Consider the following 26,989-nt stretch of genomic DNA (forward strand, 5'->3'; position numbering starts at 1 on the left):
GAAGATGTACAGCAGGGGGGACAGACACAACCGACCAGCTTTTCTTGGGAACATTTGCTTTTCCTCAAGTCCAGAAACCCCAAGAGGTAACTTTAGACTCTATTTGGGACCTTGTAGCAAATCTGCCTGCATTAATTAATCTGTCACGCTCCAACAACATTAGAATAATTAACTTCCCTAGGAGTGCTGTTAATTCTCCTAGGGAAATGTTAAAAAGATTTATGACGGAGATTTTGGAGATTCCCGAGGAACAACTACCTCCTTTGTCCCAGGTTAATTACTTGCCAGCAAAACTCCAAGATCAGCAGCAAGGAATTGCTCCTGACTTAAATGTATCAGAATTGCTTGAACTTTCCAACAGTGAAACTGTTACACCTGCTACATTGTTACTCACCAGATAAAAATTGGCTTCTGAAGTGTTTCTTTAAGAGTAAGCAGAAGTCCTTTTTAGGTTTAAAAGTACAAATGGATCCGGATTTGGCCAGGGACACCCAAAAACAACGGAAATAATTTTTGTTATTGAAACCGGGGGTGCCGGCCTTAGGGGCAACTTTTTAATGTGTAGTGCGATATCTTTCACAAAAGTATGTATTTTTTGAGCCTGTTCAGTTGGCATCTTTCCTATCGCTGTCACGACTGGAGAAGGAAAATAAGACCTAAAGATAATTTAGAGCCCAAAATAGAGATATTAATGAGGTGACTATTTCAACTTGTTCTCGGCCAAGTCAACTATTTGAGTTCTTTTTTAATTATTTCCTGATTCCATTAAGTTTAATCTTGGAACTGTTAATTGAGGACTAGTGATAGATTAAACATTTTAATATATTGCTTCACTAAAAAAAATGTTCCTAAAAAATTACTTTATGCTTAAAGCTTTCTGTACAAGTTTATGCTTGATTGTTTTATTATGAAAATGATAAATAAATAATAATAATTAAAAAAAAGATAAAAGGGGGCCTTATTTTGTAACCTGCCTAGGGATAGGCAGAATATAAATGTTTAAATAAAAAAAATAATGTATTCTCATTTTAAATTATTTGATTTTATGATTTGGTCTTATTCATACATTGGTTTTGTTTATTTTAACAGTACATTTTAGCCCCTAGAGCAGTCCTTGCTTGGCAAAACACATCCATGTAAGGCATTCCTTTTTAATTAATATATTTATTAATTAAGTCTCCTGCTTTCTAACCATCGTGTCTGCCCTATCTTCATTCCTTTACAGTAAGGTTACCAGACGTCCGGGAAAACCCAAACATACCTTCTTTTTCAAGGTCTTTCCAGGTGGCCAGATGGTTTTTGAAAAATGGGGGAGTCTGTCCAGCTCTCCCGACATCCTCATCTGTTTCTTTACCCCACCTCCCTTCCTCCATGCTGTTTCTTCAGCCCCCCTCTTTCCACGCTGTTTCTCCAGTCCCCTACCCTCCCTCCTCCAACCTCTGATACTGCATCCCTCACGATCTATCTCCTGACTCCCTCTCCTACCTCCTCCCAGGCCAGCCGGTGTAATTTAATCTTCGGGCAGCCAGCAGCAGCAGAAACGAGGTGCCTTGGAAGCGCCTCTCTGTAAGTTCCGCCTATGAAGGAACTGAAAGTCACTGCATAGAGGCATCTTTGAGGGTAGGCTGGCGGTAGCAGGCTTACCTCATTGCTGCTGCTGGCTGTCTGAAGATTAAATTACAGCAGCTGGCCAGGGAGGAGGTAGGAGTCGGGAAATAATATTGTGAGGGGAAGCAACATTGGAGGTCAGAAGAGAGAGGGTAGGGGACTGGATAAACAGCATGGAAAGAGGGAGGCTGGAGAAACAGCATAGAGGGAGGGATGGAGGGAGGGAGAGGGGCTGGAGAAGCATTATGGAAAGGAGAGAGTGCAGGAGAAAAGAGCATTGAATAGGGTAGTGCTGGATGGGAGGGGAGAGACAGAAACAGCAGGAGAGGTTGTAAGGAGAGCGAGGTGCACCCACGGTGGTGGGAAGAAAGAAAGAAAGAAAACACACAGGAGAGGGGGTTGGAAGGAGAGAGAGAGAGAGAGAGAAGCATCCTGTGGAGGAAGGAAAAGCCCTAACAGTGTACAGAGGATGGGAAGGGGGACTGAGGAAATGGGTGGAGTGTGGGCAGGGCTGCGGGTGGAGTGTGAGCGGGGTCCTGAGTCCTCTTTTTTTATCTTCACAAATATGATAACACTACTTTACAGTAGTGGTGCAATGACCAGGGAAGTGAGAGCAAAAGACAAGAGATTTGAAACTGGTCTGTTTTTTATACAGATACAATTTCCCTCCAAGAGATATCTCCTACTATTATCAGTCACTGGTAAGTTCTAGAAGCTGGGGGGGGGGGGGGGGGGTGTATGTAAAAGTCCATTACATAGGGAGAGCCACTAGAGGTCTCTGCAATTCTTTAAGCAAGCAGAACCTTAGGGTCTCTACATCATTTGTAGCTCATACTGCACTGATCTGATTAAAACAGCAAAATGCTTGACACCTAGTCACAAATGTACCACCTACAACTTATTTTTTGACCCAACATACATAGTAATGTCAGCAGATAAAAGATTTGCACAGTCCATCCAGGCTACCCAACAAGTTTTATCTGGCATGCTATGCAGTTTCCAATGTGTCTCGGTGGACTAATATGACAACCACGCTACTTTGAATGCTTCAAAGTATTCAAATCTGGAACTGAACAATGTCCTATTAACTTCGAAGGGAGCTGGAAATGATTTTGCTTGTGATAGCACTATGACTTGCCCTGATCCCCAAAGCTAATAAAATCCCAGAGTGTATAAATGTGTAGACATCCATTCATTTGTAATATGACTCAGAAAAAGGATGTCCCACAAACAGAAAACGTTTCATGTTCTCCTACTAGCAGAAACAGAAGTGAAAGTGCCTAAGGAAGAACTATGTATAATTTCATCTACATTTCTTCCCTTTCAAGCTGAGCAAGAAAAACTGAAGCTAGATAATTGAAACTTGGCTCGTCAGTGTCTACATTAAGAATCTCAAACAAACGAATGCAAGGTAGAAAACTGGTTGTGCTGCTGGATTTCGCACACCTAACCCTTGGTGATAAAATGATCTGAAAATAGCTCTAAGGGTGGATCCGGCATTCCTCTACGTGTCTCCTGTGCACACGTCAGCCCGGTTCTAAGGTTAGCCTTAAAAAGGGTTAAAATTATACATGCAGCTGAAAAGCGATTGGGCGATTTGGGGGGTGTGGTTTTTACCTTGTGAACAATCAACCACGCTTGTGTCAGTTGTTATGAACACTAAGGCGCCATTGCACTGAAACTCGTTATCCGAGCTCAGAGCGTTGTGTGTGCCCAGTATATATACGTTTTTGGTTATTATTGTGGTTTGGGTTAGATATTGATAGCAGGTTTACATAGTAACATAGTAGATGACGGCAGATAAAGACCCGAATGGTCCATCCAGTCTGCCCAACCTGATTCAATTTAAAAAATTTTTTTTTCTTTTTTCTTCTTAGCTATTTCTGGGCGAGAATCCAAAGCTTTACCCGGTACCGTGCTTGGGTTCCAACTTCCGAAATCTCTGTTAAGACTTACTCCAGCCCATCTACACCCTCCCAGCCATTGAAGCCCTCCCCTGCCCATCCTCCTCCAAACGGCCATACACAGACACAGACCGTACAAGTCTGCCCAGTAACTGGCCTAGTTCAATCTTTAATATTATTTTCTGATTCTAAATCTTCTGTGTTCATCCCACGCTTCTTTGAACTCAGTCACAGTTTTACTCTCCACCACCTCTCTCGGGAGCGCATTCCAGGCATCCACAAACTAGGTTTGTATCCTAGTTGATTCTGTGCTCTGAAAAAGTGGTGTTTCAGCTGTGAAACGATGGCCACCATCAGGGGATCTTAACAGTAGCCAGATAAGCGATCTATTTAACATTAATAGTTTGGATTATATATACCCTACCACGTTTGAGTCATTGAATGATTAATGAAGGTTTTTTTATGCCTATGATGGATGGTTTGAAATAATAATAATAATAATAACTTTATTTTTGTATACCGCATTACCATGGAAGTTCTATGCGGTTAACAGATGAAGAGACTGTACATTACAGCAAAGTTACACTTTTTTTTTTTTTTTTTTGGCATAGCTACATTTACATTTTCGGTGACGCTACATTTGCGGTGAAGTTATTTTTCAGGTCAGTTACTATTGCAGAGAAGTTACATTTGTTGTAAGTTGCATATATATAGCGGAGTTCATACAGTAGTGTTACATAGGGCGGTGATATATACTGCGGAGTTCGATAAAGCCGAGCAGAGGCATTAAGTAAGGGAGGTAACGAAGAAGGGGTGATTAGTTGGATAGGGTGATCCATTTTGTTAAGCCATTTGGTGGCTGACAGGATTGGAGGAGTCGAGAGACTGAGGTAAGTCAAGGTCCGAGGAGGAGGCAAGGAAGAGGGGGGGGGGGAGAAGTTAGAGGAATTTATCAAAAAGGTAGGTTTTGATTGCCTTCCTGAACATTTGGTAGGAGGGGGAATTGGAGATGAGTGCTGTGAGGCATTTGTTCCATGTGCTATTGGATGTGCTATTGGAATTCATCCTCGAGCCATCTGAGGCTTTTCCCCTTCATTTTTAGAAGTTGTAGGCTGTGTATACAGTCTAGATACAATTGGAAAGAAGCTAACTAATGGGACACTGATACCAGGGTACAAATTATATCACAATGGGGTAAAGACCTTGAACAATTACTCGTGCCTACTACCTATGGGGAATTCAGGAAACGCCTAAAAACACATCTGTTCCTGAAATACTTAGGAAACCAACCTATTCATTCAATCGCAAGAACTATCAATCACTAAGTCTGTACTTTGTTTATTCATTCAATCTGTAACATTTCTAATCACTGTAAACCACATAGAACTTCACGGTCCTGCGGTATATAAACTGTTATTATTATTACTTCTTTTAAGAGAAAGAACACATTTTTAAAATCACAAAATCAAAAAAGAACCATGCTCAAATGAGAATACAGGCACTAACACCGCGATTTAGCTCCTCCAACTTTTCACACCACCATATTAAAAAAGCTTGTCGAGAAAAAGAGACCTCAGTTCAAATTCATGGGTCTTAAAAAAAAAACTCCATAAATATAATTCCAGTTTATTTATTTCATTTGATTTTTATCACGTCCTCCCGGGAGTTCAGAACGGGTTGCAAGCCAACATTCACGGTATGTTACATTGGACAGTACGTTTGGCAATACAACCCCATACAATGCAGTAGCATAATGACAAGGCTGGACATAACAGTAACTTAAGAACATCTTGGTTGGGGACTTTCATAGGAAATTCCTGGGGAGGTAATTCAGTAGATTGGTCACCAACTAGTGGTTGTTGGTGGGAGAGAGTTGAAGGGATTGTTGAAAAGAAAGGTCTTCACAGCTCTTCTATATGCCACATCGATTTTCTTCTCAAGCAAAGAACCAAAAAGACTAACTCGACCAATAGAAGGTGTAGCATGCACTGTAACTGATAACTTGACAAATATCAAACGCAATGTGAACTATAGTGACACAGTGAAACAAAAACTTAGGCCTAGATTCACTAAGCTGACCGATCGTGTCCCGACCAGTTTGCGGCCCAATTCACTAAGCTTCCTCCCGATCCGCACATGCAAATGAGGGGAAATGGCATGCAAAGTAGGAAGGCAGCGAATCGCTAAAGAGAAGAAGGAACGCCGGCCGGGCTGGCCGAGCCAAAAAGGACCAGTCGCAACTGTCCTTGCCGACACTCCTGCTCTCTGCCACCCTGAAAATCATGCTCTCTGCCGCCAAAGCAAAGTGCAGTGCAAGCCCGTGTTTTTAACCCGCGGGTTAAAAGCCTGTTCTTTTACATCAAATACATCTACCCCAAAATGTATTCCCCGCTGCCCCTTGCACCCACTCTACCCAATTACTAGCCTCTCACACACACTGCTCATTAGAAACTTTTCTTGGGCCAGCGAGTACTGCAGCAACTCCTCCCCCTTTGTTTTGACCTCAAAGACCAAACGCATATATGGATCGCATCTAGAGCAAACCAGGATGGTCTGCGCATGCATCGCGATCACTCTGCAGCGATCCGTGGGGCGTGCATCCGATCAGGTAATTTGCATGGGGACTCTTTAGTGAATCAGTCGCCCGGAAAGACTCGGACACGGATCGCCCATGGATTGCCCAGCAAAGGTGAGCTTAGTGAATCTAGCCCTTAGCTCAGTTCCCAGGTATACGGATCTTCTTCTCAAATCCAAAGTCACTCTCCGTTTCTTCCTGCAGGAACCCTAGCGAGCACTAAAATTCATCAACCTGACAGGGATTCTCCATTTCACTGTATGATGCCGCAATCGTTTCTCCAGGCCTGTATCTCTCTCCTTCTGCCTCAAGCATAGAAAAGTCTCACTTCTGGGGGAAGGGGGGCAATCCTACCCCCCCCCCACCACCACCACACACACATATGAAAAAGCAGAGAGAAGGTTTTTTTCATACACACAAGAAACAAGCCGCCTTCCTGGGCAAAGCAAAGAATAATCTCACTCAGAAAGTTGAGCTAACAGTAGACAGGAAGTAGACAGGCTGATGAGTTGAAATGGATTATTATACATGATTTTAAAGGCAAGTCTTCTTTGCTGCAATAAAACGTCCTGTGAAGAAACGACAGTGGTAAACGTTGAGATGAAATGTCTCACAATGAACCAGCTGCGCTAAACTGCCTGAGATGGACTGGTGGACCTTAACTGACCACGCTGATTAGACTGCACTGAATCATCCCATTCCGCTCAAGGAAGACAAGGCCATAGCGGAGAGATTACCGTATTTGCCAGCATATAGGATGCACTTTTTTCCCCCATCAAAATACACCTAAAATATGGGATGCGTCTTATGCGCCGATAATCAAAATTATGAGCTGAAATTTCAGTCAACTTCTGGTTTATGCAGGCCTCCGCCGACCTGCCAGGCTCTGCACCCTATCCGTCCTACCTCCTCTGCCCCTGGAATCCCTTGTGGTCCAGAGGTACAGCGGGCATGAGCGAGCTTTCCATGCTCCTGCCCTGCTGCTAACCTGGTCGGTCAGTCGCTGCCCTGGTTGCCCCGAGTTCTGGCTTTGGTACTGAGCAGGGATGTGCTTTGGTGCTGCTGCTTGGCGCTGAGCCGCTTCCTGAATGACTTCTGTGAATTCTCACGAGTATTCGCAGGAGCCATTCAAGAAGCCGCTCAGCGCTGAGCAGTGGCACCAAAGCGTGCCTCTGCTCAATACCACTCAGCGACTGAAGAAGCCAGAACTCTGGGCAGCCACGGCAGCGACCAACTGACCAACCGCGTTAGCAGCAGGGCAGGAGCGTGGAAAGCTCACTCCTGCCCGCTGTACCTCTGGACCACCAGGGATTCCAAGGGCAAAGGAGGTAGGACGGACAGACAGGGCATGGAGGGGGGACAGGGTTAGTTAGTTATTTAGTTACAGTTAGCTACAATAAAATGTCCATTTCAAAACCTGCTTCTCGGAGCTCAATAGTACTCGGTTGAAAATTGTTTGATCTAGGGCAGGGGTGGGCAAACTTTTTGACTCTTGGGCCACAATGGGTTCTTAAATTTGACAGAGGGGCCGGGCGACAGGTAAACAGATTGTCTCTGCTGCGCCCGAGGAAGAGTGGGTTGGGGGGGCCCTTCAAAGAAAATGAAAGGAGAAAAAAAAGTACCCAGCTGCCTCTGACGCAACCTAGTTTTTAAAAAATGAGTTCCCCCCCCCTTGCTTTGCCGGAGGCGATTCGGCTGCATTCACTCTGGGGCAGGTGGCAGTGCAGGTACGGTTGGTTGTCCCTCTCCTCTTAGCCCTCCAGCTCGAGGTTATTTGCCCTTGCAGTTAACGCAGTGGGCCGGATTAAAAAACTGAACAGGCTGGATATGGCCCGCAGGCCGTAGTTTGCCCGTGTCTGATCTAGGGGATTCTTGGCTTGAAGAAGTTAAGAAACACTGCTCTGGACCAGCCCGGATGGGTATTACACACTCCTACCAGCAGATGTAGACTAAGAACCACTGAGTTTCCATTTAATCTATACGTACTGTCACCCCTAAGGAAAAGGAAAGAGCACCCCAAGATAGAAGCCACCTGCACTGCTGCTGCCTAACCTGGTCAACACCAGAAAGGTCTGGACAACCGTTCCTAGGGCTTTCCTAAAACATAAGTGACCACAGAAAGTGCTGCGCCTCGAAATACCGAGACAAACAGTGACAAGCAAAATGTTCTTGGCCAGAATTTCTTCTCTTTAATATTTTAATAACTTTTTAAAAAAAATGTAGGCATACCTGAAAAAATCTGCCAAGACAGCATACGGAAAGACTGAAAACCAAACCCCTCGCAGGTAAGATCAAAAAGAGATATCAACATAAATCATAAGCAGCAGAAGGAAAGAACACAGCTGGGCTCTGTGCCGGTCAAGAGAAACTAAAGGAAAGTAAATTAGCAGTTAAGATCAAATTTCTCCTTCCATAGCATCTCTCATTTTTCTAGAATGGCACAGATAGACAGTACAAAAGCAGTGACCGTCAAGGGTACCCTTCAAACCTGTATCTAAGACCTGAGCCTTGAAGGCAGCATCCTGGCGAGCGTAGACTTCCAGCCTGTAATGATGAGTCCACCTTGCAGATGTCCTGAGCTGAAACCAAGGAATGCTCAGCCCACAAAGCTGCCCGAGTCCTGGTAGAATGAGTCTTCAAGGATGGAGGAATTGTCTTGCCCTGAAGCAACTAAGCAGATGCCACTGCCTCTTTAATCCATCAAGCAATAGTAGCATTGGAAGCCTTTTTTAGGACACCCCCCTTCCCCTATTAGAACAAACAGTTGATCCGTGCATCGAAAATCACGAATCACAGACGTAGCAATGGAGGATTCTACAGACTTCCAAGCAATGCAAATGCTTTTGCTCCTGAACGATTGCCCAGGACTGGAAGAGAAATGCTGTAACCTGATTCATGTGAAAAGCCAATACCACCTTGGGAAGAAAGGAAGGAACCATTCAAAGTGTCACCTTGTCTTTGAAAAACATAAGAAAGGATCCCAAAACAAAAGAGCCTGCAATTCTCTGACACCTAAACTTCATAGTCCAGTAGATCCTCCCCTTCCCAATCCACATGCCTCTGCTTGGGAAGAAGGGAAGGGGAGAACCCTATCAGCATCCCTTCAGAGAGAACTGAAGCTCCTGTCTTGTAGAAGCAAAAGGTACTGTACATGGGCAATACAAAAATCGGGACCAAAATCCACTCCTGAGGTAGAAGACAATGGTTGACTGCTCTGAAGCAGAATCGAGGAATTAGCAGGATCCAAACATGGCAGCAAATCGGGCCCAGAAGCTGAATTCAAAATGGTGGCAGTTCCCACTGAAATGAGAGCCACTGGCAGAGCTCACTTTCCCTCAGTTCAATCACCTGCCGCATCCTCACGCGGGGTACATGGCAGAACCACTGATGCTGACTTCAAAGCTGCTGAAGGGAGGACTAAAGAATCACAACTGGTGCAAAAAGAGCAGATTCTGACAGTGTCCAAGGCCCGACATTGGCAAATGGTGCAACGCTTCTGGCGGTGTACTCATCTCCCCCTGGAACAAAGATAGAAAATCCCATGGTACAGACAAGCCCTGGCAGACCACGATAAGATGGAACAGAGCAGAGAGAGAATGGGTGCCAATTACCAAGCTGTCAGGAATGGAAGAATAGGTTCTTACCAGGATAATCTTCTTTCTGTTAATACTCATAGGAGTCTACAGTCAAGGGGCAAGATTCTCTAAGCTCCGACACTATGATAAAAAAATACTGTGGTGGGAGAGATTTTTGTTTTACGGGCGATTCTCAGCACAATAGCATGCAAATTATATGCATACTATGTGTGCGGAAAATTGCCGGTAAAGTGGGGAACTAAGCCTTGCACATGTTCAGAAGAACAATCGCTAGCACAGCTCCTAATCCTGCCTGTCTGCCTGTCAAAAAAAAAAAAAAAAAAAGAGAGCAGCCCCTGCTCTCTATGCCTGAACCAACAAGAAGGAGGGGTCTTAGGTGCCTGGGCCAATCAGAGCCTTTCGCCCCTTCCCAGTGTATCCCAGGCTGCACCAGGAAGGGGAAGGCCCGCCATTTTGAAGAGGCAGGTCTGCCGGCGGGAGGGAGTAAGCATCCCTCCTGACAGTCTTTGAGAAAAAGGTATGAGAGGGGGTCAGGGGGAGGCCGACTAGACCACCAGCTTGTGTGGTGGGGGTCCCCGACCCTGCGGCAGGAGGGAGTGGGCCCTGCCAATCTTATCATGAAGTTGGGGGGGGGGGCATCAGCAGGGGGCAGCAATGGAAGGGGGGCCACTAGACCACCAGGCTTGTTTTTGGGCACTGTAGGGAGGGAATCGGAGCCATTTGTGGTGGAGGGTCTAAGCTTTATTTTCCTGTCAGTGCCTGAACCAATCAGAACTCAGGCACTCCCCTTTCCCAAGTGTGACATTTCTTCCCCCCTCTCTCCGTTAGTCAAACACTTTCTGCCTCCTGCACGCTTTCTCTTTCTCCTCGCCCCTTCCCTCAATGTGACATCCCTCCTTCCCACCCCCCAGTCCATCTCTCCCCAACCCCACTCACAACATGTTCTCTCCCCATGCCCCATTTCTCCCTCTCCTCCACACCATGTCCATTTCTCCCTCTCTTCACTCTCACTCTTCCTGCAACAATTTTCCTTCCCACTTACAACTAATATGCTCTCTCCCTATGCACCATCTCATCCTCCCCTCCAGCGTGCAGCACCTTTCCTTTCCCTTCTCCTTCAAGTCCAGCAGCACCTTTCCCTTCTCTTCTGCCAGGTCCAGCAGCACTTCTCCTTCTCCCCATGTCTAGTAGTACCTCTCCCCTCCCTAGCGGCACCTCACTGCGTGCTTTTAACTTCCTCATGTAGCTGCCACTAGCATTAGTTTCGCCGCTGTTCCATCAGGCAGCCTTGGGGCCTTTGCTAGGCCTCTGGCAAAGGCCCCTTGCTGCCTGATGGAAGTCCCTGATTGGCTCAGACATTTCATGAAGGAGCCCGAGGTGCCTGAGCCAATCAGGGCCTTAGGCCCTTCTTTGTGCATCACGTGGGGTCCCGGGGCAGGCAGGTCCGACGGCAGGAGGGAGTGGGCATCACTCCTGCCATATCAATCCAGTGTGGAGGGGCTGATGACAGGAGGGAGTGGGCATCCATTTCAGTTCAGCAGGGGGGGGGGAGAGCCGATAGCAGGAGGGAGTGGGAATCACTTCTGCCATTTGTAGGTCACCGCATGTTGGAGGGTCGTTGGGGGAGGACCAGCAGTGGGGGATTTTTAAATTTTTTTTATGGGACAGATGATATTTTGCTTATGTAATACACGCAAAATATCAGTACCATTAAATAAAATGAAAAACACCCCCAAAAACGGCAGACCTGACGGTAACACAGTTACTGACAAGTCTACAGCAATCGAGTTTTTAGGATCGTAAATCCCGATGGAAAATAGCCAAGTATGGAGTTTTACTGGTCGGATCAGAAAATGGGCGATTGAGGTGGAAAACACGCGGTGGGCCATTTTGTGAATTGGGTCGGTTAGCAGCAATCATCACTAGGTTTAGCGACGATCACTGACTTTAGTGAATCGGGGCCTTGTTAGACCTCGTATTTAAAGCAGCAGTTTGACCCTATAATAATCTATGTTGGCACCCCAGTCTGCCCTTAACTCTGCTCCGAGTCTATGCATATTATATTTATGCATAAAATTATTTGTAGAACCGGCAAAATTGAAAAACAAAAGAAGACTTATGCGATCAGCATCTGTGCTAATCTTATAACTCCTGGTGTGTCATTTAACACCGCTTTGGTGGCAAAAATAATCCAGTGCAGTCACATTTGCACTCTGCCCGGGCTGATGCAGCACAGCTTAGACTGGCATGTTATTGAATTGCTGAAGGGATGAAAAGGCAAGTACGTATTACTAATTGGGCTGGTTTGCAACCCCATTTGGGCTAGTTTTGAATGCTGGAGGTGGGAAATCTTTGCTATTGGCAGGCTGTGGAAGGGTATGTGTATGTGTATATGTGTGTGTGTGGGGGGGGGGGCAGCTATATTCACTATTTAAGAAGCACGGTTGGGCTACCGCTTTCTTTGCACCATTCAAGCCTCATCCTCATTCTGGGGCACCAATAGCTTCTCTTGTTGTAGTTCAAGCCTTACTCTGGGGCACCAATAGTTTCTCTCGTTGGCTTCAAGTCTCATGCTGGGCTCTAATACTGTAACTTCTGTCGTTGTATTGTGTTTCAAGCCTCATTCTGGGACTCCAAAAAACCTGTAGCTTCTCTCGTTGTATTTCAAGCCTCATTCTGGGGCTCCAATAGTTTCTCTCGTTGGCTTCAAGTCTCATGCTGGGCTCTAATACTGTAACTTCTGTCGTTGTATTGTTTCAAGCCTCATTCTGGGACTCCAAAAAACCTGTAGCTTCTCTCGTTGTATTTCAAGCCTCATTCTGGGGCACCAATAGCTTCTCTCGTTGGTTCCAAGTCTCGTGCTGGTCTCCAATAGTGTAATTTCTCTCGTTGTGTTTCAAGCCTCATTCTGGGGCTCCAATAGTTTCTCGTTGGCTTAAAGTCTCATGCTGGGCTCTAATAGTGTAATTTCTCTCGTTGTGTTTCAAGCCTCATTCTGGGGGCACCAATAGCTTCTCTCGTTGGCTCCAAGTCTCATGCTGGGGCTCTAATACTGTAGCGTCTCTTCTTGTGTTCCAAGCCTCTCTCTGGTGTAGCTATCACCTTTCCGGCAGCTAGATGATCGCTTCTCTTTAACAAAGGTGAGGCCAGTCAGAAGCAGAGCAAGGTGTAAGCGCAAACCGATTCGTCTCTTTCTAGCTGCTCTGCGCTCAACCTTCTATCCCCAGTATCAGTTTGCTGGCAGGGGTTTCGCCCTGTTCACCTTTACTGGGGTGGCACGGGGTCTCACTTTTAAAAAAAACCCCACTTGCAAACATCAGGGCTTTGGTGTGAATGAGAATTAACGTCAGCTTCTGGGGATTTAGGTTTCCCATTTTATGTAAGTCCTGAAAATGCTTTTGCGTGTCTGTCCCAGAGTGCATTGCGTGGCCAGCCAACTTTGGGTGGGCCTCTCGCCCCTCTCTTTACCTTCCTGCCCACCCCAGCCCATAAGAATAGCCCCAGTGGGTCAGATAATAATGGATTGGCCACTATTACCTGGCAAAACCTGGATTGGCCACTATTACCTGGCAAAACCCCCAAACCCCGACCCCTGGGTCGGTACCCAGGATCAAGTAGTAGCCTCCCTCATGTCTGTCCCAACAACAAACTGTAGGGTCATGAAATGGTTAACTGTTGTTTAAAGTGTTGCTCTGGCCTACATAGCTGAAAACAGTGTACATTCTACTGACCTCATCTACCTAAAATGTATGTCCCTACCTTACCACATTGTAAGCTAAATAGATAAGAGTTTGAGCCATGATGTACCCTGCCCTTCTGTACATGTAACATTTAGAACTGTAAGATTTAGATAAGCAGAGAAATGAGCTAGTTTCCTATAGGACTATAAGTTGTAGTAGCCCTGAACCTATCATAAGTGCTGGCTTAGGACCAATAATAATTGTAGAAAAGTTATAGAAGTAACAAATGAGAAGTTGTAGTTTTTGAATGTATTAGTTTGCATATGTTTAGTGAAAAGGGCATAAAAGTCTGTGCATTTCCTAATTCTAACACTCTAGTAAGCAGGCTGTTCACTGTACTAGAGTCCGGCATGCTGTAATAAACCTCTTGTACTTTCTTCACGCCTCTGACTTTGTGTGTCCAAGTGACCTTTCAAAACCATGGATTTCTCCTCCAGGAAACCGTCTAAGGCCCTTCCCAAAACCAGCTACCTCAATTGCTTTTACTACAACCTCTGACAACGCGTTCCAGAGCTTAACTAATCTCTGAGTGAAAAAAAACATTTCCTCCTATTGATTTTAAAGGTATTATTTCCCGGTAACTTCGAGTGTCCCCCTAGTCATTGTAACTTATGAAGGAGCAAACCCACTCAGGATTTTATAGACATCAGTCATATCTCCCCTCGGCCATCTCCCAAGCTGAAGAGCGCTAACCTTTTTAGTTCCTCCCCACACAAGAGAAGCCCCATCCCCCTCCATCATCAAACTAATGAAGTGTTACCTCCACAGCCATTATAAAGATATCAATCAGTAGCGATTTCTAAGATTGATAAAGATATTTATGACAAAAGCGTTTTAGACTATTTAGTAATAAAATTGAGTCTCAGGTTTTGTAAGCCAATGACTGGAACCACGGAGCGCAAAAACCACGCTGAAAGTAAGTCTATGATTAGACTGAGCGTGGGCTCCTATTCTGAGGCTTTTTCCTGAGTGAAAAGAACAGTCTTATGACTTTTTGAATGTGCTGATAAAAAACAAAGATAATAAACAAAGAAAAAAAGAAGTTTATGTGGTTGTAACACTAGTACAAGTGGTATTTTTGTACAATTTTGGGTAGCATACTTTTCAGAGCCACTTTGGGTGACAGTTTTTGAGTTAATGACTTCCTGTTCCTACATAAGTGGGATGCTCCAGGGAATGGCTTCCAGAGCGGGCCTGCTGCTGGCTGGCTCGAAAACTCAACCCCAGCAGAGCCAGAGGAAAACAGCACCAGGAGGACAGAGGAGCACGGAAAGCACTCTCCGTCCAAAATCCGTGAAGCGTCTGGCCTGGGGGGGGAGAGAGTCGGAAGGGGAGTTGGAGGGAGGGATGCCCGAGCTTCAAGTCCGTGGTCTGTTAAATCCGGGGTCCGGAAAATCGAGGGTTTACTATAGCACTAACTTCCAGGAGTCCCACCACAAAGCCCTACCTAAGAAATGGCCATGCTAGAACATCAATAAACGTACTGGGAAAACCAAGCTGGATAAGTACGGATTAATCCTACAAAAACATTTGGTGCCTTTTTAACCACACCAAATATAAATAGACCCTCACCAAATACGGAATAAGTAACCACAGACTAAAAATAGAAATATATAGATTGTGTCTCACAAATTTTGCCAAGCCAAGGCACAGTAAATGTGGTGGCCGCAGCTCGAGGCATCCGGAAGTGTGAGGACGTTGACATGATGACATCACGCGTGCAAGCGAAGGCCCTCCAGATGTGCCCTGAGCCGCTTAGGGAAGAAGTGCAGAGAGGAGAAGCTCTCCTCCATCCTGCATTACTCTGACACACTCACTCTCATGTGTTCAGATCCAGGATGGAGAACAGTCTGAATTCAATACACTCTTACGCTTGTGCACACCAGAGGCTGACTGAAACCTGTAGTTTTGGTTCTCGCTGAAACCAAATCAATGGCCAAACTTTCCTGCTCAGTTTCAGCTGCAAGGTGTAACATTGTCTATTCTTCTTCACATATGAAGTTCCTGGAGGTCTATTTAGCTGCTCGACTCACGATGCAGGGACATATTTTGCAGGTTGTTAAGGGAGCATTCATACACTTGCAAGTGGTCAGTATACATCGAGTGGTTTATGGAGTAGCACTCTGGTATCTGACACAAGAATTTAAGAAGTATCTACCATCTCGCTCTTTGCGATCACAATCGGTAATGAGGTTATCTCTTGAACCTGTACGTGAGATATATTATATGAAAACATGGGCGACAGCAATTTCAGTGGCTGGTCCAGAGTTATGGAATGCCTTTTCGGGCTCTTTAAGATTATGCAAAAATCTGAAATCTTTTAAAGCATTGTTAAAAACTCATTTATTTGTTAAGGCATTCCATTAGAATGGATGACATGTGGCTACTAATGGCAGTGGTGAGGGTGAGGATAGCTGCTCTCATTGATCGCCTCCCTCCCCCATCCTTGCCGAGGATGGCTCTCTCTCTGCTATGGGGCTTTTATGTAGGTGGCAGTTAATTCAGTCATTGTAGCCCAGAATCACACTAGCTCCTCTTAAGCTTGAGCAGTAGTAGGCGTTGGCCCGATTTCTATAAATGGCGCCTAAAAATGAGGCCTCAGTCAGACCCAATCTCCCTTGGAATCAAGCCAACTGAATGCTAACTTTGATCCTCAGATGTACCACTCCACTTTCAAACCATTTCATCAAGCGACTTACAAGATTTTGAAAGGTATAGAGAAGGTGGAGAGGGACAGGTTCTTCAGCGTACTAGGGTCTACAAAAACAAGAGGGCACTCAGAGAAATTGAAAGGGGACAGATTTAGAACCAATGCTAGAAAATTCTTCTTCACTCAGAGGGTGGTGGATACCTGGAATGCGCTTTCTGGAAGATGTAATAGGACAGACTACATTAAGGGGTTTCAAAGAGGGACTAGATAAATTCCTGAAAGATAAGGGAATTGAGGGCTTCAGATAAAGGAGGACACAAGAGCAAAAAGGGCACAGATAAGGGGGAAGAAGGGGTTAGGAACCGTAGGGTTACACAAAAGATCACTTACAGGTCATAGACCTGATGGGCCGCTGGGCTCGATGGACCCTTGGTCTGACCCAGCGGAGGCAAATTCTTATGTTCATCAAGCGTGATGTGCGTGATAAAATGGTTTGAACATGGAGTGGTGCATGTGAGGATCAAAGTTAGCATTCAGTTGGCTTGATTCCAATGGGGATCGGGTCTGTCCCAGGCTTTTAATGAATGAATGCTTACGAAGTAAAAATATTTTTGAACAGTGTGGTATTATTGATTGTAGCCTAAAAATTAGGTGCACTTCATAGAACCACACTTAGCACTGTTCTAGCGTCCTATCTTTAAGCGCACCCTATGCCAGGGTTTCCCTGGCCTAAATTCTGGCACCTGAGCCCAAAACATCTAAAACACTAGAGAGTTGCGCGGGGACAGAAATCCCACCCATCCCCGCCAGGATCCTCTCCGTCCCCACCCGTCCCTGCAAGGAATTGCCTCCATCCCCGCCCCGTCCCCATAAAAAGCAGCAATTACTTCTGACAGGATCATCAATTCCACAGTTTCTTTTGCTGTTTTCCTTGTGGAATCTCTTTGGTGGAAGCCTTTTTTGGTTTTCTGTTCAGGTAATTAACTTATAAACCCCCTCTTTTACTAAGGCTGATGTGTCCATTATATTATATCAATGAACCCTGCTTCCAAACCCTTCCATCCCTGTGGGAGTCCCGTTGGCTAGAGGGGGTCCCCGTGGGAGTCCCGTGGACCAGAGGGGGGACCCCGTGGGAGTCCCTTGGGTTAGGGGGGGATTCCCGCGATCCCCATTCCCATGCAGACCTCTATAAAACACACCCATGATCCGCCCCCCCTCCAACCATGCCTACTTAGAGGTAGGCGTCTACTACCCAATTAAATGAAATTTACGTCAATTATGAGGTGCTATTTGGCAATTATCGGCATCAACTAAGGTTAGACGCGCTGATATAGACGCTCAACATTAGGCAGACCTTATAGAATTAAGGCCCACGTGCCAAATTTTAGTCATGGGGTACCCAAGCAACTGGTATTTTGCCAGCAATCGCATAAAGATACAGTTTCCTTTAAGCAAAGGAGAAGTGATAGGAAAACACTTCTTTGTAAGAATTTGTCATTCTAGTGGCAGCAAAGAAGCTTGTTTCGGTGATAGATGTGTTACTAGAAGGACACAATGAAAAAAATCACTTCTTTTGTTTTTCTTGTAAATCCAAAAATTTCTCTAGCCGTATAGCATCCCAGAAAATAAATTCCTTATCTTGAAATGTTATAATACATTTACAAGGAGATTTCAGCTAGAACGTGGCTTCTAAAGCCAATACAGGTAGTCTAAATATTTTTTTTAGTTAGATAGCTCTAAATCTAATCTCGAAGCAGGGACACTCGATCGTTTACCTTTTTTATTGTCCTTGTATTATGATTTTCTGGAATTCAATTTGGTCTCAAGTAAATTCTCTATTAGAAAACCATGTTGCTTTATCGTACGATACGGTTTTGTTTGGTATTGCTATGAGGAAAAAAAGTCAAATATCATCAAATAATAATAAACTTTTATTGATCATGACAGGGGTCGCCATTCAGCATATTACCAACAATTGGAAGAATCACACTAATCTTAAATATACTTTCTGGTGGAATTCATTATGCCATATTTATAAGATGGAAAGAGCAATTGCTTTGCAGAAAGGGTCTTACAATAAATTTTTGAAGATCTGGGGGCCGTTGGAAAATTATTGTAATGGGTAGACATCATTTTCCTTAGATAATATGTGTATAATTAGGGGGGTTGTTTGGAATTTTTATTAAATGCTTACTTCATTATATTCTTTTAGATATGTTTAATTGAAGTAGGGTGGGTGGGAATGGTAAAAATTCAAGTATGTATGATATGATTAGAAAGATTTTCAAGTGTTTTAATTTGTTATAATGATATATTACTGTACACTTGTTACAAGATTTAAAATGAATAAAGAATTTAAAAAAAGAAGGAGGACACAATGAAAAAAGAATGACATCAGACGTTCAAATACTTAAAGGGTATTAACGTAGAACAAAATCTTTTCCAGAGAAAGGAAAATGGTAAAACCAGAGGACATAATTTGAGGTTGAGGGGTGGTAGATTCAGGGGCAATGTTAGGAAATTCTACTTTACGGAGAGGGTGGTGGATGCCTGGAATGCGCTCCCGAGAGAGGTGGTGGAGAGTAAAACTGTGACTGAGTTCAAAGAAGAGTGGGATGAACACAGAAGATTTAGAATCAGAAAATAATATTAAAGATTGAACTAGGCCAGTTACTGGGCAGACTTGTACGGTCTGTGTCTGTGCATGGCCGTTTGGAGGAGGATGGGCAGGGGAGGGCTTCAATGGCTGGGAGGGTGTAGATGGGCTGGAGTAAGTCTTAACAGAGATTTCGGCAGTTGGAACCCAAGCACAGTACCAGGTAAAGCTTTGGATTCTTGCCCAGAAATAGTTAAGAAGAAAAAAAATTTAAATTGGATCAGGTTGGGCAGACTGGATGGACCATTCGAGTCTTTATCTGCCGTCATCTACTATGTTACTATATGTTACTATGTTTTTGTATGGCAAGGCGTAAAGTATTGTGAACAAAGTTCTCGCCTGTCACTGTTTGCTTGTCAGGTTCCTGTTAACGAAGATGTCGTCATCTGAGCCACCGGATGTGAAAACCGACGCTCCCAAAGAGAGAGAGTACCGAGTTCCAGGGCTGAGGGGTGTGCGTACAAGCAGCTTGTTCCGAGCTGTGAACCCTGAGCTGTTCATTAGACCCGTAAGGAACTCGGCCAGAGAAGCTACAGCGTGCTATTAGCAGCGGGAGACAAAGTGAAGTCGAGAGAAAGTCACATTCCCAAGTAGTCATCTCATAAAAGTAGTATACAGTTGCCCCCTCCGTATTCGCGGTGATTGGGGATGACCAGACCAGCAAATACGGAAAATCCGCGAATAACTTTCTCATGTGTTATTTGCGGTGTTCTGTTAAAAACCATCGAGAATATGATAAAACTGCGAATAACATATGAGAAAGTTAAAAAAGTTGGGGGAGGAGAAACATTGACGATCTGAAGCTGCCAGAGGACGGATTGCGCTTGTAAAATGCCTACTGTACTGAATTGCAAATAATCGAAGTCGCAATTGCTGAAACCGCAAATAGGGAGGGGGAACTGTAATTGTGTTTTGGGGTTTTTTTTTAAGTTTAAAAAAATGTTTATTGAATTTTCAAAATAGAAACATCAAAGACCAAAACAGCCAGTACAATCAAAACAATGATATTACATTACCATCCAGGATAAAATAGATAAACATATCAACTAAATGATAATATAAATATATACTGTAAAGGTAAAAACAAGATGAGATAGAATACTGTTGGAAGAAAAGCGAAGTAGTAATAAAGGCCCGGTGAGGGAATATTCTTATTCTGTTTTCTAAATATTGGTCCAGCAGTTTCCATATGGCTGTTTTGTGGACACTGTTGGTTTTTTTCTGATGCCTTAAGTTCATATTTATGGACAAGGCATACAGTATGCCACCCGAATGTTTCATTTAAAGCAGTTGCATTTTTCCATGATGCTAAAACCGTTTGATAAGCAACTGAAAGGAGTACATTCAATGAAATACTGTGATTATCTGTTAGGTTAAGGTTTGGAATGCAGTGGCCTAAGGGATCTGGCCATTCGGAATCTTAGACCACTCCCAGTGTGTCCCAGAATGCCCTGCGAATTGGGCCTAAGATTCCGGTTGGCCCAGGTGCCTAAGGCCCCTCCTGCGGGAGGGACATTAAGCACCTGGGCCAATCACGGCCTAAGGCTCTTCCCCGGTACATCCCACCATGCTCCAGTAAGGGGCAGGCTCGCCATTCTTGAGAAGGCCGGCTGGAGATAGGAAGGATGCCTCCAGCTGGCCAACGATTTAAGGTAGGTGGGGTGGAGGACAGTCTGGAGGTGGGTGGGCTGGGGGTGGTCCAGTGGGGGGGTGCCCACTGGGGGGGGTCCAGCAGGAGGGACTGGGCATCACTCCTGCCAGCAATGTACGGGGGGAACGGACGGGCGCTAAACTTACCGTGCCAGGGAGATCCCTTGCCGCGATAAGCTCAGCGGCAACCCAGTTCTCTAACCGGCACCTGTGACATGGACATTGGTTAGAGAATCGGGTTATTAGGCGGGCTTAGGCGCGATTCTCTATAGGATGCCCGTGTGCGATTCTCAAAAGCCGCTTAGGCGGCTTCTGAGACTGGGCATCCTTTACAGAATCTGGGACCCTGTGTTTAAAGCCAGATTCAGCCAGTGGTAGGTATGTCCATTATTCTAATACCTTGTTTTTTTTCTCCCAGTCCTTGATGGTCGCCAGTGGGTCAGGTTTTCAGTATTCCCTAACAAATATGCATGAGAGAGACTTGCATATTCATTAGGGGTATAATCTGACATGTCGGTGGCCCTGTAGGACTGAAAGTGGAAAACAAGGCCCCAATTAGACTAATTTGCTTCCTGTGATATGGCCTCTCTCCTGCCGAGCTTTGCTTTGTCTTCCTGGGCCCTGGTTACTTTTTTTTCCTCTATACAGCTGCTGTAAATCTGTGGTTTTTCTTTTCCTGTCTTTTATCTGTGGTAGAGAAGCAGCAATCAAGCCAGCTGTGATGTAAATAGGAAGACCTTTCCAAACGAAGAAGAAAAACTACAAAAAAAAACGCCCATCTGAAAGTTTTTTTTAAAACTTGGATTCAATTCTGATTTTCTGGTTGCAGTACCACAGTTGTATTTCTCTCAGAAACAGGGTTTGTTTCAGCGAGGCCTACCATTAAGATGTGTTATTTTTCTGTTTATCCTAGTTATTAGTAACTAGGGGGGGTCCTTTTACTAATGCGTGCTAACCGATTTAGTGTGTGTTAATGCTAAGGTGCTCTTAGAATATAATGTGCGCCTTCACATTTAGCGTGCGGTAAATCGGTTATTGCACCTTAGTAAAAGGACCCCTAGGTTTCATTGAATAAAATAGGAGATGTGCCAGAACAGCAACCGACCTCCTGGCCTCCCAGGGTAAGGTGACAGGACCAACTGTGCAGAGAATGAGGGGGACCTAGGATGAAAGTGAAAAGGGTTTAGATTCCGGAAAAATCTACGGAACTACGGAATTGCTCACCGAATGGCCTCTCAAGTGGAGGTGGTAGAGACAAGGACAGCAAGTTAGTGTAAAATAAAATGAACCGTCGATAACCTTTCTCTTTCAATGCTGAATGGCTGAGCCATTAAGCACAAAGGAGTTGGGATTTTGGAAACGTCCTTTTCCTGCGAAACAGGCCAGGAGTGGAATGATCTTCCCGTAACCCTAAAGAAAGTGTCTCCGTGCCCCTCATTTTGTAAGCATTTGAAAACGTTATTCTTCCAAAAGTTTCCAAGTCTTGATTTAAAAAATGTTATTGAAAATGTTTTGTGTAAACCTGCTTTTGGGCTCCACATTGTTGGGAAAAGGTGATATAGAAATAACAATATTAACTTAAAGTAAAAGAATATGTAGAAATCAGCTCCTGGAAGTGTACAGGAAGAGGTTTGGCCTGTCTACAGAGCTTATCTGCTAATCTAATCTAATACAACAGTTACATTCCACTTATACCATATGTCCCCCAAAATAAGACAGTGTCATATTCATTTGGGGCCCAAAAAAAGGCACTAGGTCTTATTTCAGGTATGGTGTTTTTTTATGTTTTGTTTTTTTTTAAATGTACATGATATTCTCTCCCGTCCTCTCCTTCATCCCAGTTCTTCCTCTTTCCTTTCTCTCCCCCACATGTGCAAAATCTTTCCTCCCCTCTCACCCATCCCCTTGTGCCTCTGCAGCATATTTCTATCCGTCCCATCCCTCGTGCAATAGAGCCCTTGCCCAGCTTCCATCCTTCTCTCCCATCCCTTGTGCATCAGAACCCTTGAGCACCCACCTCTGCTGCGCAGCCGAACCCCCGCTCCATCCTTCCCTCCCATCTGAACCTCACGGCGGCAGGGGAGCGGAACGAGGGGGAAGCGCGGCTGCCGGCAACTAGGGCTTATTTTCGGGGGTAGGGCTTATATTAAGACCTACCCCGAAAATCATGCTAGGGTCTATTTTCGGGGAAACACAGTATCTTCTAGCTCAGGGGTGGGCAATTCTAGTCCTCGAGGGCCGGAATCCAATGGGCTTTTCAGGATTTCCCCAATGAGTATGCATTGAAAGCAGGGCACGCAAATAGATCTTAAGCATATTCACTGGGGAAAACCCAACTGGAATCTGGCCCTCGAGGACTGGAGTTGCCCACCCCTGTTCTAGCTCATCATATATTATATCAAAAAGAAGCCAGGCATACCTAGGATAATACAAGTGTAACTTCCTCCTAGCCAGACAAAAAAAAAACCCAACCCAAATTGTCTATCAACAACTTAAGGTAAATATCTTTTGAATAATCATGCTTTCAAAAATGTTCATTTAGATATCTAAGATCCATAGGCAGATCATTCCACATCTTCATGCTACAAAAAAGAAAGACTGATATACCTTTATATCGGGTAGGGAACTCTGGTCCTTGAGAGCCGTATTCCAGTTGGGTTTTCAGGATTTCCCCAATGAATATGCATGAGATCTATTTGCATGCACTGCTTTCAATGCATATTCATTGGGGAAATCCTGAAAACCCAACTGAAATACGGCTCTTGAGGACCGGAGTTCCCTACCCCTGCTTTATATACTGTTTCTGATTCCTTTAACTCAGTGGTCCCCAACCCTGTCCTGGAGGACCACCAGCCAGTCAGGTTTGCAGAATAGCCCTAAGGAATATGCATGAAAGAGATTTGCATGTAATGAAGATGATAGGAATGCAGATCTGCCCCATGCATATTCATTAGGACTATCCCGAAAACCCGATTGGCTGGTGGTCCTCCAGGACAGGGTTGGGGACCACTGTTTTAACTGATGGAAGATGTAAAATCTTCTAGTCCAGTGTCTCGCAAACTTTGCGAGCGGCAGCAGCCCACTAAACCGGCAGCCCCGGCTCCAGAGTACCCAGAAGTGCGCGGATGTTGATGTGATGACATCATGTGCATGCATGACATCATCACGGCATCTGTGCATGCGCGGAGGCCCTCAGCTTCCAGTAGGGAGAGCTGCAAAAGAAGACGCATGGAGAGGAGGCGAGGCGCTGATGGGAGCCGACTCTCGCCCCGAGAGGCACGTCCTGTAGGCAGGCAGCCGGTGCCTCTCCTCCCCGGTATCTCGCGGCACCCTTGAAATCTCAGGTGGTACTCTAGGGTGCGATACACTGCTCTAGTCTCTCGGTTTTGAAATACTGGTTTAAGTTGGAAAGATAACCAAGGACAACATATTCTGGGGAGCAAAACCTTGTAAGAGATCTTGAAAACTGCTACACAAACTTAAAAAAAAAAAAAAAATCCTGGCCTTCACAGGCAGCCAATGAGCCATAATCAGTCAAAGGGTAACTCTGAAATTTACCAGCAAAATAAAGCACTCTAGTTGCCGTATTCGGAAGGGATTGAAGGTTCTTTAAACAATTTAGGTGGACACTATATCCCATGTATATCAAATTACAATAATCTAATTGATTTAGTATCATGGCCTGCACAATTAGCTTAAAATGAACCCCTTCAAAGCAATGTCTAATCCTTAAATGAAAAACAAAAACTTTCTTAGTATGCAACATAACCCGTTTCTCAAAGGAGAGATTACTATCTAATGCAATTCCTAAGATTATTATATCTGTTTCTATAGGAAAACAGGCTCCATTAATTACCCATGACTGATTAAAAACAATCTGTTTTGAAGAATGTGCTAGGAAATTTTTTTTTTTCTAAATTCCATTTTAACCCATGTGTAACCTCCCATTTTTTTCTATTATATAAAACACTTGATAATGATGCTCTAAAGGTCACAGGAAATTGGGCTGCTTTAGAGTCCTATGCCAGTTAGTTACTCTTAGGACATGCTGTCTGGTTATCTGCCTCCTACCCTTGTTAGTGGGGTGTCTAGACCAATTAAAAATGATCCATTCATGCTAACTTCCATATGGCACTACACTGTGCTTCTTCATACAATGTGTAATTAAACTTTGCCATTCATTGCCAGAGAATGTGGTGAAATCAGTTAGCTCAGCAGGGTTTAAAAAAGGTTTTGCTCATTTCCTAAAAGAGAAGTCTGTAGGCCATTATTGAGATGACTTGGAAAACCCACTGCTTATTCCTAGGATAAGCAGCATAAAATCTCTTTTACTACTTGGGACCTGGATTGGCCACTGTTGGAAACAGGATGCTGGACTTGATGAACCTTCAGTCTGTCCCAGACTGGACAACCTTAATCTCTCACTGTGAGGCTTTAGCAGTAAACAAAAGCATCTTGTCCAATTTAAGTAGAGTAACAATAACTTCCTCAGATTTAGCTGTGAAAAATAGATTTTAAAAATACCTATACAACTTTTTTCTTTGGCAGAACAAGCCAGTGATGGCTTTTGGACTCATCGCAGTTACCCTCTGTGTGGCATACATTGGCTATCTGCATGCAACTGAAGAGAATAAAAAGGATCTCTATGAAGCTATTGACAGCGAAGGGACTAGATATATGAGGAGAAAATCTTCTAAATGGGACTGAATCAAACCTTGTTTAAATTTGGCTTTTCTCAAGTCTGTAATTCTGTTTTCTAAAAGAGATTGTTGGGCGGCGGGATTTCAGTGTGGAACATCGGTCTTCTCAAGCAAGGTAACTGTCGTCCTGTGTGGCAGAAAAGTTGGCTGCTAAATGGACTATCGTTTAATATTCTCAAAGGTTTCCATCTGGTGGTGAAAAGCAGGAACATCACAAAATAAAATGGATTTCTAAACAAAGTGGAAACATGGTGGCTGGCTGCTTTTCTTTTGTTTTAATCTAGCTTTCATTATTTTAGTATAACGCAAGTAATGACTTACAGGTTTGTTGGCTTGTTTGGGACCATTGTTTTGTTTTTTGCAGCTTGATTGAGAATGGTCTGATTGCCTTCTTACAGGTCTTTTGAAGCCCTTCTGAGTCCCTATCTAAAAATAAGCATCCTATTAGGATTTGTTTCTCAAATTATATAGGATAAATTGCAAACTACTGTTTTGTGGCTATAATTTATTTTTCACATCTGTATAATAAATACAAACCTTTGTAATACTGTCTCTTCTTTTTGCTGGATCCATGATAGATCCTTATGGGAGCCTGTTAAGATTGCAACTGCACAGAACATTTTTTGAAGTTTTACATTTTTTTTTTTAAATTACACAATATAATTACTTTTGAGTAGCACAGTAAAATGGTGACAAATAAATGCTAACATGGCCCATCTAGTGTGCCCAGAAGCCTGCTGTTCACCACCTTGGCTGAATTGTTTGCTAAAGGCAGTTTTTAACCCCCCCCCCCAAAAAAAAATAAATAAATAAAAGGTGACTACGGTTGTACCTACTCCTTGTAGGTTGCTCCCGTCACCTTGAGAACACAATGGCATTCCTCTACATGTCCAGAAAGTCGGTTTGATTATTGCCACTTGGACAACCTGTCTTTTAGGTTGTCCAAGTGCCAATTTCGGTGGGTTTTTAGACGTGTTTAAGTTTTGATTATGAGCTCCGCAGTCTCCAAGTATTAATAAAAGAGCTCAGCTGCGGCCTTCTCATGGATTCTGGGGCTGTCTTGGTGGGAGCATTGGCACCTGTCCTCCTCTCCACCCCTCTGCTCCTTCTTGACCCCTTGTACCTCTTTAATTATCCCATTGCGAGCATTATCACGAACTTGCTGCCTGCATCGATGTCAGCTCTGATGTCACTTCCTGGTCCCGCACCTAGGAAATGACATCACAACGCGGGCAGCAAGTTTGTGATGTTGCTCACGCTGGGAAAATTAAATAGGTATAAGGGAAGGGGGAATTCACAGCAGGGAGCGCTGAGAAGGAGTGGGGGGGGGGTGGCTACCGTTCTGGGCGTCACCCTCACTATGTCACTGGCCGGGTCCCTCAGTGATCACCCTATTCCTGAAGAATAGATATTTGAATTGTGGCACCTTTTTTGCTAGAAAAAAAAATGCATTGCTGCTCCTATATCATTCTTTATATACTAGTCGTTAAGCCCGTTACATTAACGGGTGCTTGAATATATGTCTGTCTGTCTTTTTCTTTCTGTCTCTCTCCCCTCCATTTCCCTGTGTAGCGCTGTCTCTGCTTTCTTCCTCATTCTGCACTCTCCAGCAGAATGAGGAAGAAAGCATTACTGCCTGGCTTTTTCTCCCTGCAAGCATCTCTGCTCTTTATCATTCCCAGTCTCTTTGCTCTTTTTCTCTTCTTGCAGGAGTCTCTGCTCTCCTTTATCTATATGCTCCTGAATCCTGCAAACCTCTACGTTCTCCTGTTTTCTCTGTATGTTCCTGATCCTGTGTTTCCCTGTAGGTGTCTCTTCCTTTTCTTTTTTTTTTTAATTTTTATTCCTTCTTCAGTCTCAGTTCTTCTTTATCTGAACATTCCCTTCCTCAGTCTCTCCAACTGCAGCTC

The 26,989-nt window shown here is 44.3% G+C and overlaps 1 protein-coding gene across 1 annotated transcript; it reads left to right on the top strand.

Moving 5' to 3' along the window:
* Positions 1-12,670: 12,670 nt before the first annotated feature.
* Positions 12,671-25,624, top strand: SMIM8 (small integral membrane protein 8). Its single transcript, XM_033937182.1, has 3 exons — positions 12,671-12,823; positions 19,090-19,237; positions 24,928-25,624. The coding sequence occupies exons 2-3, from the start codon at positions 19,106-19,108 to the stop codon at positions 25,084-25,086; spliced, it is 291 nt and encodes a 96-aa protein (XP_033793073.1). The 5' UTR covers positions 12,671-12,823; positions 19,090-19,105; the 3' UTR covers positions 25,087-25,624.
* The last annotated feature ends 1,365 nt before the right edge of the window (positions 25,625-26,989 follow it).

The sequence above is a fragment of the Geotrypetes seraphini genome, chromosome 3 (assembly GCF_902459505.1).
Source record: "Geotrypetes seraphini chromosome 3, aGeoSer1.1, whole genome shotgun sequence".
In the NCBI taxonomy this organism is placed as follows: Eukaryota; Metazoa; Chordata; class Amphibia; order Gymnophiona; family Dermophiidae; genus Geotrypetes; species Geotrypetes seraphini.